The following is a 16,323-nucleotide window of genomic DNA, read 5'->3' as shown; positions in this document are numbered from 1 at the left end:
TAAAGCTTGGGAAATCTTTTTGTATCCAAATCCGGCTTTAAACTTCTTCACAACAGTATCTCGGACCTGCCTGGTGTGTTCCTTGTTCTTCATGATGCTCTCTGCGCTTTTAACGGACCTCTGAGACTATCACAGTGCAGGAGCATTTATACGGAGACTTGATTACACACAGGTGGATTGTATTTATCATCATTAGTCATTTAGGTCAACATTGGATCATTCAGAGATCCTCACTGAACTTTTGGAGAGAGTTTGCTGCACTGAAAGTAAAGGGGCTGAATAATTTTGCACGCCCAATTTTTCAGTTTTTGATTTGTTAAAAAAGTTTGAAATATCCAATAAATGTCGTTCCACTTCATGATTGTGTCCCACTTGTTGTTGATTCTTCACAAAAAAAATACAGTTTTATATCTTTATGTTTGAAGCCTGAAATGTGGCAAAAGGTCGCAAAGTTCAAGGGGGCCAAATACTTTCGCAAGGCACTGTATATATATATATATATTCCTCTGGTACCTGTTGTGCTGGAAGACTTCAAAACCATAGATATCCAGGAGACCAATGACAGAAGCATTCTTATACGTCTCGTCCTAGAAGACAAAGAAGGGTTAACTCCTCACAATAGCCTCCGTGAAGAAGCATTCATAAACTGTTTCTAAACCGTGTACAGCCAACAGACTAAGTGTAAATGAGCAGTTCGTTATTTATTAACATATATACACACCTAACGAAGCACCGTGTAACAATGAACTCACAGCAGACATGGTCCAGACGCCCGACACCATCTCACAGCTCAAACATGCAATAACCTATCCCCTATCAGACAACCGTCTGCACAGAAACGCATTGCTGTCGAACGAACAATACTGCTCTGTCCAACATGTAGTATTACAACACATCCACAAGGGGGAGTCCTACTACCACTGTGGTGTAAACGGCCAGCTGAGGTCAAAAGCGCAGGCTGACAGGAGGGGCAGAAGAATGGGGTAGATATAGGGATCATTGGTAAGCGGAGCGTTAGCGGGGTGTTAAGTTATTTAGGGGTGTGTGGTGTTACCTTGTAAGCCAGGGAGACGTTGATCTTGTTGACGAGCCAGGTGAAGGTGCGGCCGTACACGGCCTTAGACAGGGCGTCCCGGGCCGACGACGCCTGCTCCAGGTTCAGAGGGCTCTTCAGCTGGAGGACACACACACACAGAGAAGAATGGAAACAGTTCTTCTACAATTCCTCACTTGCCTCACTTATATGTTGAATATAGAACGTGGGAACGTTCTCATAGAAGGTTCCAGCCTACCTCTTCCCCTTTGGCGATGATCTTTTTGTGTGTTAGCGCTTCTTTCAGGACCAAACCATCCACTCCTAGTAACTGCAAGGTCGACAGCCAAAACTTGAACACACCTCCAAACTCATTCTTTCAACACCAGTATCAATGTTATTTATCCTACTGAGCCAATGAACGGTGATGCTATCGAGTTAAGACAGTAATGTGTTATGAGTATCGACAGGGTACATGAGTATCGACAGGGTACATGAGTATCGACAGGGTACATGAGTATCGACTCCTGACTATCCACTGTAGTCAGGAGGAAGAGGTCATACCCTCGCCAGGTATTTGATCTGTGTGTCTGTAGTGATGTAGGCATTGCCGCTGTCCTCTCCTCCATACTGAATGTTCCCCAAGTGAAGGACGCTGGCAATAATGTTTAACAGCTCCTACACACAGAGACACAGAGAGAGAGCGAGACAGAGAGAGAGAGAACGAGAGAGAGAGACAGAGCGAGAGACGGAGCGAGAGAGAGAGAGAGAGAGAAAAAAAAGCCATGTGAACATTAGACATGATAAGATTATACACATTTTATTGTGATGGTCTGAAGACAAAGTTATCTTGATGACTGCAATTATTAGATCTTGGACTTGACGAGTTATAAAATATAATTCAACTGACCATCCTCCCCCCACATGCGTGCATATACAACATATAGTGAAGTTCGCCTCTTTTATTGTGTGTGGTGTAAAGTACTTAAGTAAAATACTTTGAAATACTACTCAAGTAGATGTTTGTGGTATCTGTAATTTACAGTTTATATTTTTGACAACTTCTACTTAAATACATTCCTAAAGAAAATATTGTACCTTTTAACTCCATACATTTTCCCTGACACCCAAAAGTAATTGTTACATTTTGAATGCTTAGCAGAACAGAATTGGAAAATGGTCCAATTCACACACTTATCAAGTTAACATCCCTGGTCATCCCTGTTGATAGTTACATATATTAAAAACCAAATACTTTTACTACAGTAGTATTTTACTGGGTGACTTACTTTCACTTGAGTCATTTTCCATTTTAAAAAAAAGGTATCTTTACATTTAGTCAAGTATGAGAATGTGGTACTTTTTCCCCACCACTGAGTCCTGTATACTATATACACTGCTCAAAAAAATAAAAGGGAACACTAAAATAACACATCCTAGATCTGAATGAATGAAATATTCTTATTAAATACTTTTTTCTTTACATAGTTGAATGTGCTGACAACAAAATCACAAAAATGATCAATGGAAATCAAATTCATCAACCCATGGAGGTCTGGATTTGGAGTCACACTCAAAATTAAAGTGGAAAACCACACTACAGGCTGATCCAACTTTGATGTAATGTCCAAGTCAAAATGAGGTCAAAATGAGTCAAAATGAGGCTCAGTAGTGTGTGTGGCCTCCACGTGCCTGTATGACCTCCCTACAACGCCTGGGCATGCTCCTGATGAGGTGGCGGATGGTCTCCTGAGGGATCTCCTCCCAGACCTGGACTAAAGCATCCGCCAACTCCTGGACTGTCTGTGGTGCAATGTGGCGTTGGTGGATGGAGCGAGACATGATGTCCCAGATGTGCTCAATTGGATTCAGGTCTGGGGAACGGGCGGGCCAGTCCATAGCATCAATGCCTTCCTCTTGCAGGAACTGCTGACACTCCAGTCACATGAGGTCTAGCATTGTCTTGCATTAGGAGAAACCCAGGGCCAACCGCACCAGCATATGGACTCACAAGGGGTCTGAGGAGCTCATCTCGGTAGCTAATGGCAGTCAGGCTACCTCTGGCGAGCACATGGAGGGCTGTGCGACCCCCCAAAGAAATGCCACCCCACACCATGACTGACCCACCGCCAAACTGGTCATGCTGGAGAATGTTGCAGGCAGCAGAATGTTCTCCACGGCATCTCCAGACTGTCACATGTGCTCAGTGTGAACCTGCTTTCATCTGTGAAGAGCACAGGGCGCCAGTGGCGAATTTGCCAATCTTGGTGTTCTCTGGCAAATGCCAAACGTCCTGCACGGTGTTGGGCTGTGGACGTCGGGCCCTTATGCCACCCTCATGGAGTCTGTTTCTGACCGTTTGAGCAGACACATGCACATTGCCTGCTGGAGGTCATTTTGCAGGGCTCTAGCAGTGCTCCTCCTGCTCCTCTCTGCACAAAGGCGGAGGTAGCGGTCCTGCTGCTGGGTTGTTGCCCTCCTACGGTCTCCTGGTGTACTGGCCTGTCTCCTGGTAGTGCCTCCATGCTCTGGACACTACGCTGACAGACACAGCAAACCTTCTTGCCACAGCTCGCATTGATGTGCCATCCTGGCTGAGCTGCACTACCTGAGCCACTTATGTGGGTTGTAGACTCCGTCTCATGCTACCACTAGAGTGAAAGCACCGCCAGCATTCAAAAGTGACCAAAACATCAGCCAGGAAGCATAGGAACTGAGAAGTGGTCTGGTCACCACCTGCAGAACCACTCCTTTATTGGGGGTGTCTTGCTAAATGCCTGTAATTTCCACCTGTTGTCTATTCCATTTGCACAACAGCATGTGAAATTTATTGTCAATCAGTGTTGCTTCCTAAGTGGACAGTTTGATTTCACAGAAGTGTGATTGACTTGGAGTTACATTGTGTTGTTTAAGTGTTCCCTTTATTTTTTTGAGCAGTGCACCTGCTCTCTCCCTCTTCCCTCACTGAACAGAGAAATAATGAGCTCTGGCCCAAAGCCCAGACCACAGTCATGAAAATGCAAAAAAACATCCACACAAATCAGCCCTCTCATCACACACACACACACAGTCCCAACACACGCACATATAAGATAAGACCACTTTATTGGTCAATATAGACAGTCACACAACCTGACTATATACACAAGACTGCAGCAAAGGGGAATACAGCATGTTACTGCACAACCGTAATAACAAAACAGAGGGTGGTACCCAAAGCATAGACGGGATTGGTCAGACAGTCAAAAATGGAATAAGTGTTCAGTAGTAGTAAGGTGATCACCAACACACCGACCTAAGCGGCTAACATCATGTCTGTGTGTCTGTGTTGTAAGAGCAGGTTCTTACCTCCACCTCGTCCTCGCTGAAGCCGATGACAGACAGGGCTTTCCTCACCACCTTCCAGTCGCTGCGGTCGTTGATGGAGCTCACCTTGGGACAGTTCCCCTGAGAAACCCACACAGACAAAACACGGTTGAAGCCTCATCTACGCAGGCGTGTGCAAGTCGCATACTGAACGCCCACACATTCATTGGCTGACTAAATAAAGTGTCTGTGCGCGTGCAGAAATATTGTAGGTCTCAGCGGGGGAGTGAGGAGGGATAGACAACTCCTTCACCTGAGAGCATCTCTATAGCAGCACTAATAACACACTGGGTCCATTAACCAGGTCCCACTGGGCCACAGCCAGCACACACTAGAGAACATGAGCGAGTGTGAGAGAGAGCGGGTGTGAGAGAGAGCGGGTGTGAGAGTGTGAGAGAGAGCGGGTGTGAGAGAGAGAGAGCGAGAGTGAGAGAGAGAGAGAGCAGACACACACCTCTTCCTTCGGGATGGAGCATGTGTCGAGCTGTTTGGGGTTCAGGTCAAAAGTTACGCAATCGTGTGTGATTTGAGATGTATCCCGAAGGAAGAGGTGTGTGTCTGCTCTCTCTCTCTCTCTCTCTCTCTCTCTCTCTCTCTCACACCCGCTCTCTCTCACAGAAGTTGGAGACAAGGAGAGTGTCCCATTCCAGACCCAACCATAGAGTGAAACTCCCACCTTGACGAGGTACTGGTACTGCTGGGGGTTTCTCTCCAGGCCCAGGCGCCGCAGCAGATCCTCCTCACCCCCCTCAATCAGCTGGTAGAAGATGTGGAAGTTCCTCTCGCCGTGGTTCTGGTGCACCACCCGTGACTTCTCCAGCAGGTAGTTGAGGATGTGGCCCCCTACCGGTGCACCCTGCCGCCGGGAGAGAGGGAACCGGGGAACGGGGGAGGAGGAGAGGGGGGTGAGGCAGGGATACTGAGACAGACACAGAGCCACATGCAGGTGTAGAAGGTCCCCAGGACAGTACAGTAACGTAGGAGTGGAAAAATAAACATATTGTACAAGTTAATATGGAAGGACTGGCAGTGTTTATGTACTGGTTTCCCCCTTACAGGAACATACTCGGTCATTGGTGTGTGTGTGTGTGTGTGTGTGTGTGACCACTCACTCACCTTGAAGTCAAACTGGATGTCCATGTATTTACCGAAGCGGCTGGAGTTGTCGTTGCGTAACGTTTTGGCATTTCCAAAAGCCTGGGGTCACACATTGGGATGAAGAGGTAGACAGAGAGGAGGGAGAGACAGGAGACAGAGGAGGAGCGAAAAGGGGAGGTAAACAGGAGAGAGGACGGAGAAGGGGGATACAGGAGGGAGACCGAAGAGGAGCGAAAAGGGGAGGTAAACAGGAGAGAGGACGGAGAAGGGGGATACAGGAGGGAGACCGAAGAGGAGCGAAAAGGGGAGGTAAACAGGAGAGAGGACGGAGAAGGGGGATACAGGAGGGAGACCGAAGAGGAGCGAAAAGGGGAGGTAAACAGGAGAGAGGACGGAGAAGGGGGATACAGGAGGGAGACCGAAGAGGAGCGAAAAGGGGAGGTAAACAGGAGAGAGGACGGAGAAGGGGGATACAGGAGGGAGACCGAAGAGGAGCGAAAAGGGGAGGTAAACAGGAGAGAGGACGGAGAAGGGGGATACAGGAGGGAGACCGAAGAGGAGCGAAAAGGGGAGGTAAACAGGAGAGAGGACGGAGAAGGGGGATACAGGAGGGAGACCGAAGAGGAGCGAAAAGGGGAGGTAAACAGGAGAGAGGACGGAGAAGGGGGATACAGGAGGGAGACCGAAGAGGAGCGAAAAGGGGAGGTAAACAGGAGAGAGGACGGAGAAGGGGGATACAGGAGGGAGACCGAAGAGGAGCGAAAAGGGGAGGTAAACAGGAGAGAGGACGGAGAAGGGGGATACAGGAGGGAGACCGAAGAGGAGCGAAAAGGGAAGGTAAACAGGAGAGAGGACGGAGAAGGGGGATACAGGAGGGAGACCGAAGAGGAGCGAAAAGGGGAGGTAAACAGGAGAGAGGACGGAGAAGGGGGATACAGGAGGGAGACCGAAGAGGAGCGAAAAGGGGAGGTAAACAGGAGAGAGGACGGAGAAGGGGGATACAGGAGTGGGGAGGGTAGACAGGTGTGTTAAAGTGGTGTCAGAGGGTCAGGAGGTGTGCTGGGCTGTGACTGAGACACGGGGCTAGATTACAGGGCAGTCTGAGACACGGGGCTAGATTACAGGGCAGTCGGTCGGTCTGTCTGGACCGCTCTGCTCCTAACACATCTGTGCCCCATCTGTCTGGACTTCACTAGTCTACAGCCCATCCAGCCAAACACACCACAGCTCAATACAGTACACTAAATGAGTAGAGAGCCTGCTCACACTCCAGGACAGGCCACACACACACAAATATGATGTCTTGTTTTAGACTGGACCAAGCCAGACACATGCAGTGGATGACATGGTATTCCCCCCCAGTGTTGACCTCTAGGACAGGGTTGGACTGCAGCAGGCGGTCCTTGACCGTCTCCACCTGGTCGCTGGCGGGACAGGTCACGGCGTAGTACTGCAGGATCTTCTTTGAGGCCTCCGTCTTGCCAGCACCGCTCTCCCCAGAGATGAGGATGCACTGGTCCCTACGCTCCGTCCGCATGGACCGGTAAGAGTTGTCAGACACCGCGTAGCTGGAAGAGGAGACAGACAGACAGACAGAGAGAGAGAGACAGAGAGAGAGAGAGAGCATGAGTCAGTGAAGTACTGTAGTGGAGTGGGACAGCTAGCAAACAGAGGCACTTTGTCATCGCATCCTCCTGAACCTTCAATTTAGAGTAGAGGGGATACAGTAGAGGGGATACAGTAGAGTAGAGAGGATACATTAGAGTAGATACAGTAGAGTAGAGGATACAGTAGAGTAGAGGATACAGTAGAGGGGATACAGTAGAGTAGAGTAGATACAGTAGAGTAGATACAGTAGAGTAGAGGATACAGTAGAGGGGATACAGTAGAGTGGAGGGGATACAGTGGAGAATAGAGTAGAGCGGATACAGTAGAGTAGAGGGGATACAGTAGAGTAGAGGGGATACAGTAGAGTAGAGGGGATACAGTATGGGGATACAGTATGGGGATACAGTAGAGTTGAGGGGATACAGTAGAGGGGATACAGTAGAGGGGATACAGTAGAGTAGAGGGGATACAGTAGAGTAGATACAGTAGAGGGGATACAGTAGAGTAGAGGGGATACAGTAGAGTAGAGGGGATACAGTAGAGTAGAGTGGATACAGTAGAGTGGAGTGGATACAGTAGAGTGGAGTGGATACAGTAGAGTAGAGGGGACACAGTAGAGTAGAGGGGATACAGTAGAGTAGAGGGGATACAGTAGAGTAGAGGGGATACAGTAGAGTAGAGGGGATACAGTATGGGGATACAGTATGGGGATACAGTAGAGTTGAGGGGATACAGTAGAGGGGATACAGTAGAGGGGATACAGTAGAGGGGATACAGTAGAGGGGATACAGTAGAGTAGAGGGGATACAGTAGAGTAGATGGGATACAGTAGAGTAGAGGGGATACAGTAGAGTAGAGGGGATACAGTAGAGTAGAGGGGATACAGTAGAGTAGAGGGGATACAGTATGGGGATACAGTAGAGTTGAGGGGATACAGTAGAGGGGATACAGTAGAGTAGAGGGGATACAGTAGAGTAGAGGGGATACAGTAGAGTAGAGGGGATACAGTAGAGTAGAGGGGATACAGTATGGGGATACAGTAGAGTTGAGGGGATACAGTAGAGGGGATACAGTAGAGGGGATACAGTAGAGTAGAGGGGATACAGTAGAGTAGAGGGGATGCAGTATGGGGATACAGTAGAGTTGAGGGGATACAGTAGAGGGGATACAGTAGAGGGGATACAGTAGAGTAGATACAGTAGAGGGGATACAGTAGAGTAGAGGGGATACAGTAGAGTAGAGGGGATACAGTAGAGTAGAGGGGATACAGTAGGGTAGAGGGGATACAGTAGAGTGGAGTGGATACAGTAGAGTGGAGTGGATACAGTAGAGTAGAGGTGACACAGTAGAGTAGAGGGGATACAGTAGAGTAGAGGGGATACAGTAGAGGGGATACAGTAGAGTAGAGTGGATACAGTAGAGTAGATACAGTAGAGGGGATACAGTAGAGTAGAGGGGATACAGTAGAGTAGATACAGTAGAGGGGATACAGTAGAGTAGAGGGGATACAGTAGAGTAGATACAGTAGAGTAGAGGGGATACAGTATAGTAGATACAGTAGAGTGGAGGGGATACAGTAGAGGGGATACAGTAGAGTGGAGGGGATACAGTAGAGTAGAGGGGACACAGTAGAGTAGAGGGGATACAGTAGAGTAGAGGGGATACAGTAGAGTAGAGGATACAGTAGAGTAGAGGATACAGTAGAGTAGAGGATACAGTAGAGTAGAGGGGATACAGTAGAGTGGAGGGGATACAGTAGAGTGGATACAGTAGAGTAGATACAGTAGAGTAGAGGGGATACAGTAGAGTAGATACAGTAGAGGGGATACAGTAGAGTAGAGGGGATACAGTAGAGTAGAGGGGATACAGTAGAGTAGAGGATACAGTAGAGTAGAGGATACAGTAGAGTAGAGGGGATACAGTAGAGTGGAGGGGATACAGTAGAGGGGATACAGTAGAGTGGAGGGGATACAGTAGAGGGGATACAGTAGAGTAGAGGGGATACAGTAGAGTAGATACAGTAGAGGGGATACAGTAGAGTAGAGGGGATACAGTAGAGTAGAGGGGATATTACTACACATTTCCACACAAATCCTCAACTGTTCATAATATAATTTCTTATTTTGTGTAGTTCTGTCTATCTCGTATATGGACAATTCCACAAAATTCTACACATTTTATACCAATTTGATACCTCTGATACCACCTACTACCACACCATCCCCCCCCCCCCCCCCCAAACCCAAACCACCTCCCGTCACCCCCCAACCCACCTCCCTCCCCCCAACCCACCTTCTCCCTTCACCCCCCACAACCCACCTCCCTTCACAACCCACCTCCCAACCCAACCCACCTTCACCCCCAACATCCCCCACAACCCATCTCCCTTCACAACCCACAACCCACCTCCCTTCACCCCCCCCAACCCACCTCCCCAACCCACCTGCCTCCACCCCCCCCAACCCACCTCCCTCCACCCCAACATCTCCCCAACCCACCTCCCTCCTTCTCCCTCCACCCCCCACAACCCACCTCCCTCCACCCCACCTCCCTTCAGCCCACCCCCCACCCCACCCCACCTTTTCCCACATCCCTCTTTTCCCACTCAGACAGACAGAAAACATTTGGCTTCATGGTTGAGTAGCAGCGAAGGAGCAGCGAAGCTGGGAATGCCGAGCGCATGGCAGAATCTCCATAATACAGTCCATTGTTGGTCTGTGGTCAGAGAGTCAGAGGAACCGGCCAGGAATTAACCTCTTCGCCTAGCAACTCAAAACAAACAGGCCCGACGTAATGTATGCCGAGCAGACACTCAGAAACCCTGCCGTTACATAACTGTTAGTCCACGACTCAGTCAACTGGGATGGGAGGAGAAGGGGGAAGATGGTGGGTTGGGATACCCGGGTTACTCACATATGGGGAGAGACCTCGTAGAAGTTTATGCCTCGGTAGCGCTCCATGTGGTTCTTGGTGTAGATCTCCAGATCCTTGTAGGGGTTCACCGACACCAGGACTGAGCCGATGTATGTCTGAGAGAGAGACAAAGACACCCTGAACTCTCTCTTTAAGGTGACAACACAGTGGGGGAATGCTGGGATGCATCTACACACAGTGTATTTGTATCTTCGGCAGGCACAAATTCATGAGGGCAGCAACATGTTACGCAACAGAATACAAAAACAAGCGTTGTTTATTGGACAAGTTCAGGTCTTCCTTCCCCTTTTGCGTTTGTTTGCTACCTAATGAATATGACCCGGGAGGCGAGTGTAATTGGGGTAGGTCGTCTTACATAGATGAGGTTCTCCTTGAAGCGCTTGCGGAGGTTCTCGATGAAGGCCGCCTCGCTGGTGTGGTTCTCCAGCAGGACAAAGTCCTGCACACCCACCCGGTCCCTGGCCGTCAGGGCACTCTCCATTGTGATCCGCACCCCGTCACTCCCCAACGTCTGGAGGGAGGAGAGAGAAGAGGAGCAGAGGGGAGGTCAGCAATAGGAACCATGAATAGACAAAAATCGTTATAAAAATAAAGCAGGAGAGAGAAGAAGAAAAAAAGAATACCAAAAGACAGAAGAAACATTCTAAGCAGACGCTAGTTAAGTTGGATCACCGTTGCGTGTGAATCTCTATGCCTGACAAGTAAGCGCTCATAACGACCCCAGAATCTAGCTCCAGCACCCCGGAATCTAGCTCCAGCACCCCGGAATCTAGCTCCAGCACCCCGGAATCTAGCTCCAGCACCCCGGAATCTAGCTCCAGCACCCCGGAATCTAGCTCCAGCACCCCGGAATCTAGCTCCAGCACCCCGGAATCTAGCTCCAGCACCCCGGAATCTAGCTCCAGCACGTACTTCAACACACACTCTGACACAACGCTTCGCATAAAAAAGGTACCCATTTCCATCAAAAACCACGACTAAAGAATATTTTGCACAAGAGCCCTCTCTCCCACATTCAATAACATACACAGGCAGACAATGATTGCAGGAACTGGAGTTTTGCAGTGTTCCACACCAAGGAGCTCTCCTTAGAAAACGATTAACTTTGTAATCTTGTGTAAAGCTAGAACTAGAAGCGAGGAGGAACAAAAAAGTTTGCACATCGATCAAAGTCTTACAAGCTCCAACCAAGCTAGAATCCCCAATCTATAAAATAATATGTGCACTCAAACACTTAACTTACATCCTTCAGCTCGTCAATGCGTTTGCCCAGGAACCTGTTTTCTACGATGGAGGCTTGAGTTTTACGTACCAGACCGCAAATGTTACCCAGATCCATGGCTCACTATACAGTAGTCACTATCACTACACAGGACCACACAGATCTGTCACTACGCTCTGGACGCGTCAACAAGGCAGGGACGCACAGGTGATTATGCCAACACACACACACACACACACACGCGCTGACTGCACGCACGTTGATTGTTCATTGTCCATGTTCATTACCACACACACTGTACAGAGCAGCTGCATATGTTGTTGTTGTGTTATTGACACAGTAGGGCCCTGCCCAGGGGAAAGAGAGGTGCTCCTCCACCTAATTAAGGGCTGCAGTGGGTGAGGCAGCTGTTGACAATGTGGCTTGTATCACAGAGGAGAAAAACACAGAGAGAGAGCGAGAGAGCGAGAGAGAGAGATGAAGCAGACAGAACGTGAGAGTGTAGCTGAGGAGGAGAGGAGACTGGAGAGGAACGTGTGCCAGTGTGTGTGTGTGTGTGTGTGTGTGTGTGTGTGTGTGTGTTGCCAGGAAGTGATTCCATTCCTTATCCAGCATCATCACTGTACTCAACGTTCCAAAAACAACTCCCTGCTTCACACAGTACCCTACCCTGCTATACCTCTCTCCCTCTCCCCCTAAAGCAACAGTGAGTTATAACGAGAAATGGCAGGATAGTGAAGTAGTCGCAACAGTTATGTCCCAAATGGCACCCTACTCCCTATATTGTGCACTAATTTTGACCAGGTCCCTTAGGGCTCTGGTTAAAAGTAGTGCACTGTGTAGGGAGTAGGGTGCCAATTGTGCCGACCCCTGGTTGTTAAGAGCTCTACACAGTCTACGCAAGCGAGGTCAACGGAGGTTCCAAAACATTTGGCCGGACAAATGTACGTAAACTACGAAGAGAGCGACAGATGTACGTAAACTTACGTAAACGTTTGCGAAGACAGCGTAGAGCCCTTTAGACTTTAAACCTAATGAATTGCCTCTGCTTGAGGAGTCTCCACACACCAACACCTAATAGCACCATTTAATGTACTTCAGCGTTGTGACTTAATGGCGGGCGAGTTGTTCCAGCTTCATGATTCCTACAGATGTCGGATCTTACTGTGATCACCCTGTTGTCGGGGAACCTTCCTGTAATGCAGTATATTTGAAGGTTTAAAAAGGCTTCTGAAGTTTGGAATTTCCACTCTGAAACTTCAGACTTGATTGTCCCTTACAAAACAAATGTATCAACCCTTAGAATTTTTTAAAATTAATTATAATCCACATTACCTGTTGCTGCATGTTTATGTTCATGCTGTAGCAAACTGGCTCAAATGAAGATTCATGGGGTGATGGCTCAAGCTTTCAGTCCAGCCTTTTTCACTCACTTCATTCACACTGTATCCCTCCGAGGGTCTTTAGGTAGTGGTCACCAGCTCCCCTCCATCTCCTTTCTCTCCTCCACCATCCCCCCTTCAAGTTGCAGGCCCGTATTCACAGTCTCAGAGTAGGAGGGCTGAGCTAGAATACTTAGAATGAAATACGATGATATGGAGAGGGGTGACCTGATCCTAGATCAGCACTTCGACTCTGAAAGGCTTTTGGAATACGGGCCCGGAGCCTTGGTGAGCTATCGTTTCACATGGCCTGGGGGAAAACAAAGAGCCTGCAGTTCCTGAGGAAAAAGTGATCCGTCTTGGGCTGGTGCTGCACTGAGAGAAGTTCTCTCCCAGGGTTCGTTGGGCTGGTTAGTGAGATTGGGCATCTAAATTGCGCCAACATCCAGGGGAAAGCCATAGAAATAGAATTACTAGAATGGACATCCCCATCTAAATTAATGATGCCATGTGTGGACCATTCTACTGATTATATTTATATGGGGAAACATTTCAAGAAATGGAACAGTGCCAACATTCTTCTCTTTCTTTTTAACACAGAGAGGGAGTTCTCTCTCTGACAGGAAGAGGATGAGGAACCTCCTTTCTCCCAGGGCTCATTAGTGAGAAGCCTGTTATCTGGACATCTAATCCAGGGATGAGCAACTTTGAGGGGGTGGGGGCCACAACAAATCTGAACTCATCATGAGGGGCCATAGTTGCTTGCGGGTCTGCATACCCACATCCTTGAAACTGACTAACAAAATAAATGGGGTGCACCCGACTGGTAATTCGACCACGATAACAAGTTCAGACAGGTTGCGGAATTAGCCAGCTAAAATATTTTAGCTGACAAGGGCTAATTGATTGACTATCAGAAACTGACATAAGACAGGGGAAAGCCATAGAAATATAATTACGAGAACGGACATCCCCATCCAAGTTAATGACGTCACAATGGGTGGGTGGACAGTTCTATTGATTCTATTTCTATGGAGAAACCATTTCAAGAAAACAATGGAACAGCGCCAACATTCTTCTCAACACAGGGAGGGAGTTCTCTCTCTGACAGGGAGAGGATGAGGAACCCCCTTTTCTCCCGCGTCTATTTCCCATTCGCTCAGCGTTCTCCCAACACCACCTCTCTCCATTACTTCATTGTTCCTCAATGGGACATTTAGAGTCGTTTTCCTGCCTCCCCACACTCTGCCCCTTCCACACAAACACACACGTCCTCGTTGAACACACCAACACTCCTGCGCTACCAACTGTGCATGCTGTCACCTTTTCCAGATCCTGTGGAGAAAACAAAAGGACCGAGGCCTACTGCGGTGTGCCCGCTCTGGCCCCCTCTAACCGCTCTCCCACTCTCTCAACACTTCTCTCATTCCCTCTCTCCCACCCTTGCCCCCTTTCTCATACCCTCCGCCACTTACCCTCCCCCTGTCTTTCACCCAGTAGATATGGTAGTTGATCAAAATTGTGTTTGTTTTCTGTGTAATCTGAGGGAAATATGAAAATCTAATATGGTCATATATTTGGCAGTTTAGGATGTGCAGCTCAGTTTCCACCTCATTTTGTGGGCATTGTGCACATAGTCAGTCTTTTCTTGAGAGTCAGGTCCGCCTACGGCGACCTTTCTCAATAGCAAGGCTATGCTCACTGAGTCTGTACATAGTCAAAGCTTTCCTGGGTCAGGTATTCTGCCACTGTGTACTCTCTGTTTAGGGCGAAATAGCATTCTAGTTTGCTCAGTTTTTTTGTTAATTGCTTGACACATTGGAAAGAATTATCTTTTTGTTTTCTCATGATTTGGTTGGGTCTAATTGTGTTGCTGTCCTGGGGCTCTGTGGGGTCTGTTTGTGTTTGTGAACAGAGTCCCAGGACCAGCTTGCTTAGGGAACTCTTCTCCAGGTTCATCTCTCTGTAGATGATGGCTTTGTTATGGAAGGTTTTGATGAATCGCTTCCTTTTAGGTGGTTGTAGAATTTAAAAAACACGTCTCTTTTCTGGAATTTGATAATTAGCGGGTATCAGCCTAATTCTGCTCTGCATGCATTATTTGGTGTTTCGCGTTGTACACAAGATATTTTTACAGAATTCTGCATGGAGAGTCAACTTGGTGTTCACTCTACCTGCTCTCACAGAGCAGTGAACAACCGAGTGTGGCTAAGGGGAATGAGTGGGTCTGATGCATAACCATAACACAATGCTTGCCCTTTGCCTAGCCTTAGCGATGCCCTTTGCCTAGCCTTAGCGATGCCCTTTGCCTAGCCTTAGCGATGCCCTTTGCCTAGCCTTAGCGTTGCCCTTTGCCTAGCCTTAGCGATGCCCTTTGCCTAGCCTTAGCGTTGCCCTTTGCCTAGCCTTAGCGTTGCCCTTTGCCTAGCCTTAGCGATGCCCTTTGCCTAGCCTTAGCGATGCCCTTTGCCTAGCCTTAGCGATGCCCTTTGCCTAGCCTTAGCGTTGCCCTTTGCCTAGCCTTAGCGTTGCCCTTTGCCTAGCCTTAGCGATGCCCTTTGCCTAGCCTTAGCGATGCCCTTTGCCTAGCCTTAGCGATGCCCTTTGCCTAGCCTTAGCGATGCCCTTTGGTTGCTTAAAAAAGGTCTATATTGTGATATACAGGATGAACCAAGCAGCTGAAAAGGGTTCATTGCTATTATCAGCATCTGTAAGTCTGTGACGTATAACAGACAAGAGATTTAAACATGAGCCATTGCAGTTACAGTGAGTGATGTGTAAGCAGTGTCGTAAAGTAAAAACACTTGATAGTACTAAAGTTTTTTGGGGCTATCGGTACTTTCCTATTTATATATTTGACAACTTTTGCTTTGCTACATTCCTAAAGAAAATGTACTTGTACTCCACACATGTACTTTTACTCCACACATTTTCCCTGACTCCCAAAAGTACTTGTTTCATTTTGATCCATAATAAATACAAATGCTTTACAGGACAGGAAAACGGTCAAATTCACACACTTATCAAGAGAACATCCCTGGTCATCCCAACTGCTTCTGATCTGGTGGACTCATTAAACACGTTTCGTTTATAAATTGTGTTGGAGTGTGCCCCTGGGTATCCATTTGCTAAAGAATTTTAAAATGTATTTATACTTTTACTTTTGATACTTAAGTAGATTTACTTTTACTCAAGTAGTATTTTACTGGGTAACTTTCACTTTAATAATTTTCTATTAAGGTATCATTACTTTTACTCAAGTTTGACAGTTGGGTACTTTTTCCACCACTGTGTGAAAGTGGTTATGGTGCTAGAAAGGGAACCAACTAAAATGGTCCATAGCCATGGTATCCTGTTATATTATTACATATTATAAACTTTGTTTGAGCCCTGAATGCTGATTGGCTGACAGCCTTGGTACCTCAGACCGTTTACCAAGGGTATGACAAAACAGATTTGGACTGCTCTAATTAAGTTGATAATCAGTTTATAATAGCAATAAGGCACCTCTGGGTTTGTAATATACCACGGCTAAGGGCTGTATCCAGGCACCCCACATTGCACCGTCCATAAGAACAGCCCTTAGCCTGGTATATTGGCCATATACCACAGCCCCTCGTGCATTATTGCTTAATTATAATACAGGTGGTTCTAAACCTGAATGCTGGTTGATTAAAACC

The 16,323-nt window shown here is 47.7% G+C and overlaps 1 protein-coding gene across 7 annotated transcripts in view; it reads right to left on the bottom strand.

Annotated features, from left to right (window-relative positions):
- The window catches only part of LOC139385533 (unconventional myosin-Ic-like), a 61,392-nt gene that overhangs the window by 13,047 nt on the left and 32,022 nt on the right, over positions 1-16,323 (bottom strand). For all 7 annotated transcript variants that reach the window (XM_071130661.1, XM_071130662.1, XM_071130664.1 and 4 more), the window contains 10 exons: positions 10,395-10,550; positions 10,019-10,134; positions 6,867-7,065; positions 5,516-5,596; positions 5,076-5,255; positions 4,382-4,480; positions 1,598-1,711; positions 1,293-1,364; positions 1,055-1,174; positions 514-587 (listed from right to left, as the gene is read on the bottom strand). In XM_071130661.1, the coding sequence (XP_070986762.1) occupies positions 514-587; positions 1,055-1,174; positions 1,293-1,364; positions 1,598-1,711; positions 4,382-4,480; positions 5,076-5,255; positions 5,516-5,596; positions 6,867-7,065; positions 10,019-10,134; positions 10,395-10,550 (1,211 nt within the window). The remainder of the gene's footprint in view (positions 1-513; positions 588-1,054; positions 1,175-1,292; positions 1,365-1,597; positions 1,712-4,381; positions 4,481-5,075; positions 5,256-5,515; positions 5,597-6,866; positions 7,066-10,018; positions 10,135-10,394; positions 10,551-16,323) is intronic.

Source organism: Oncorhynchus clarkii, chromosome 27, assembly GCF_045791955.1.
Source record: "Oncorhynchus clarkii lewisi isolate Uvic-CL-2024 chromosome 27, UVic_Ocla_1.0, whole genome shotgun sequence".
Taxonomy (NCBI): domain Eukaryota; kingdom Metazoa; phylum Chordata; class Actinopteri; order Salmoniformes; family Salmonidae; genus Oncorhynchus; species Oncorhynchus clarkii.
Note: the sequence above shows the minus strand (reverse complement) of the source record. Positions and strands in the feature narration are given on the sequence as shown.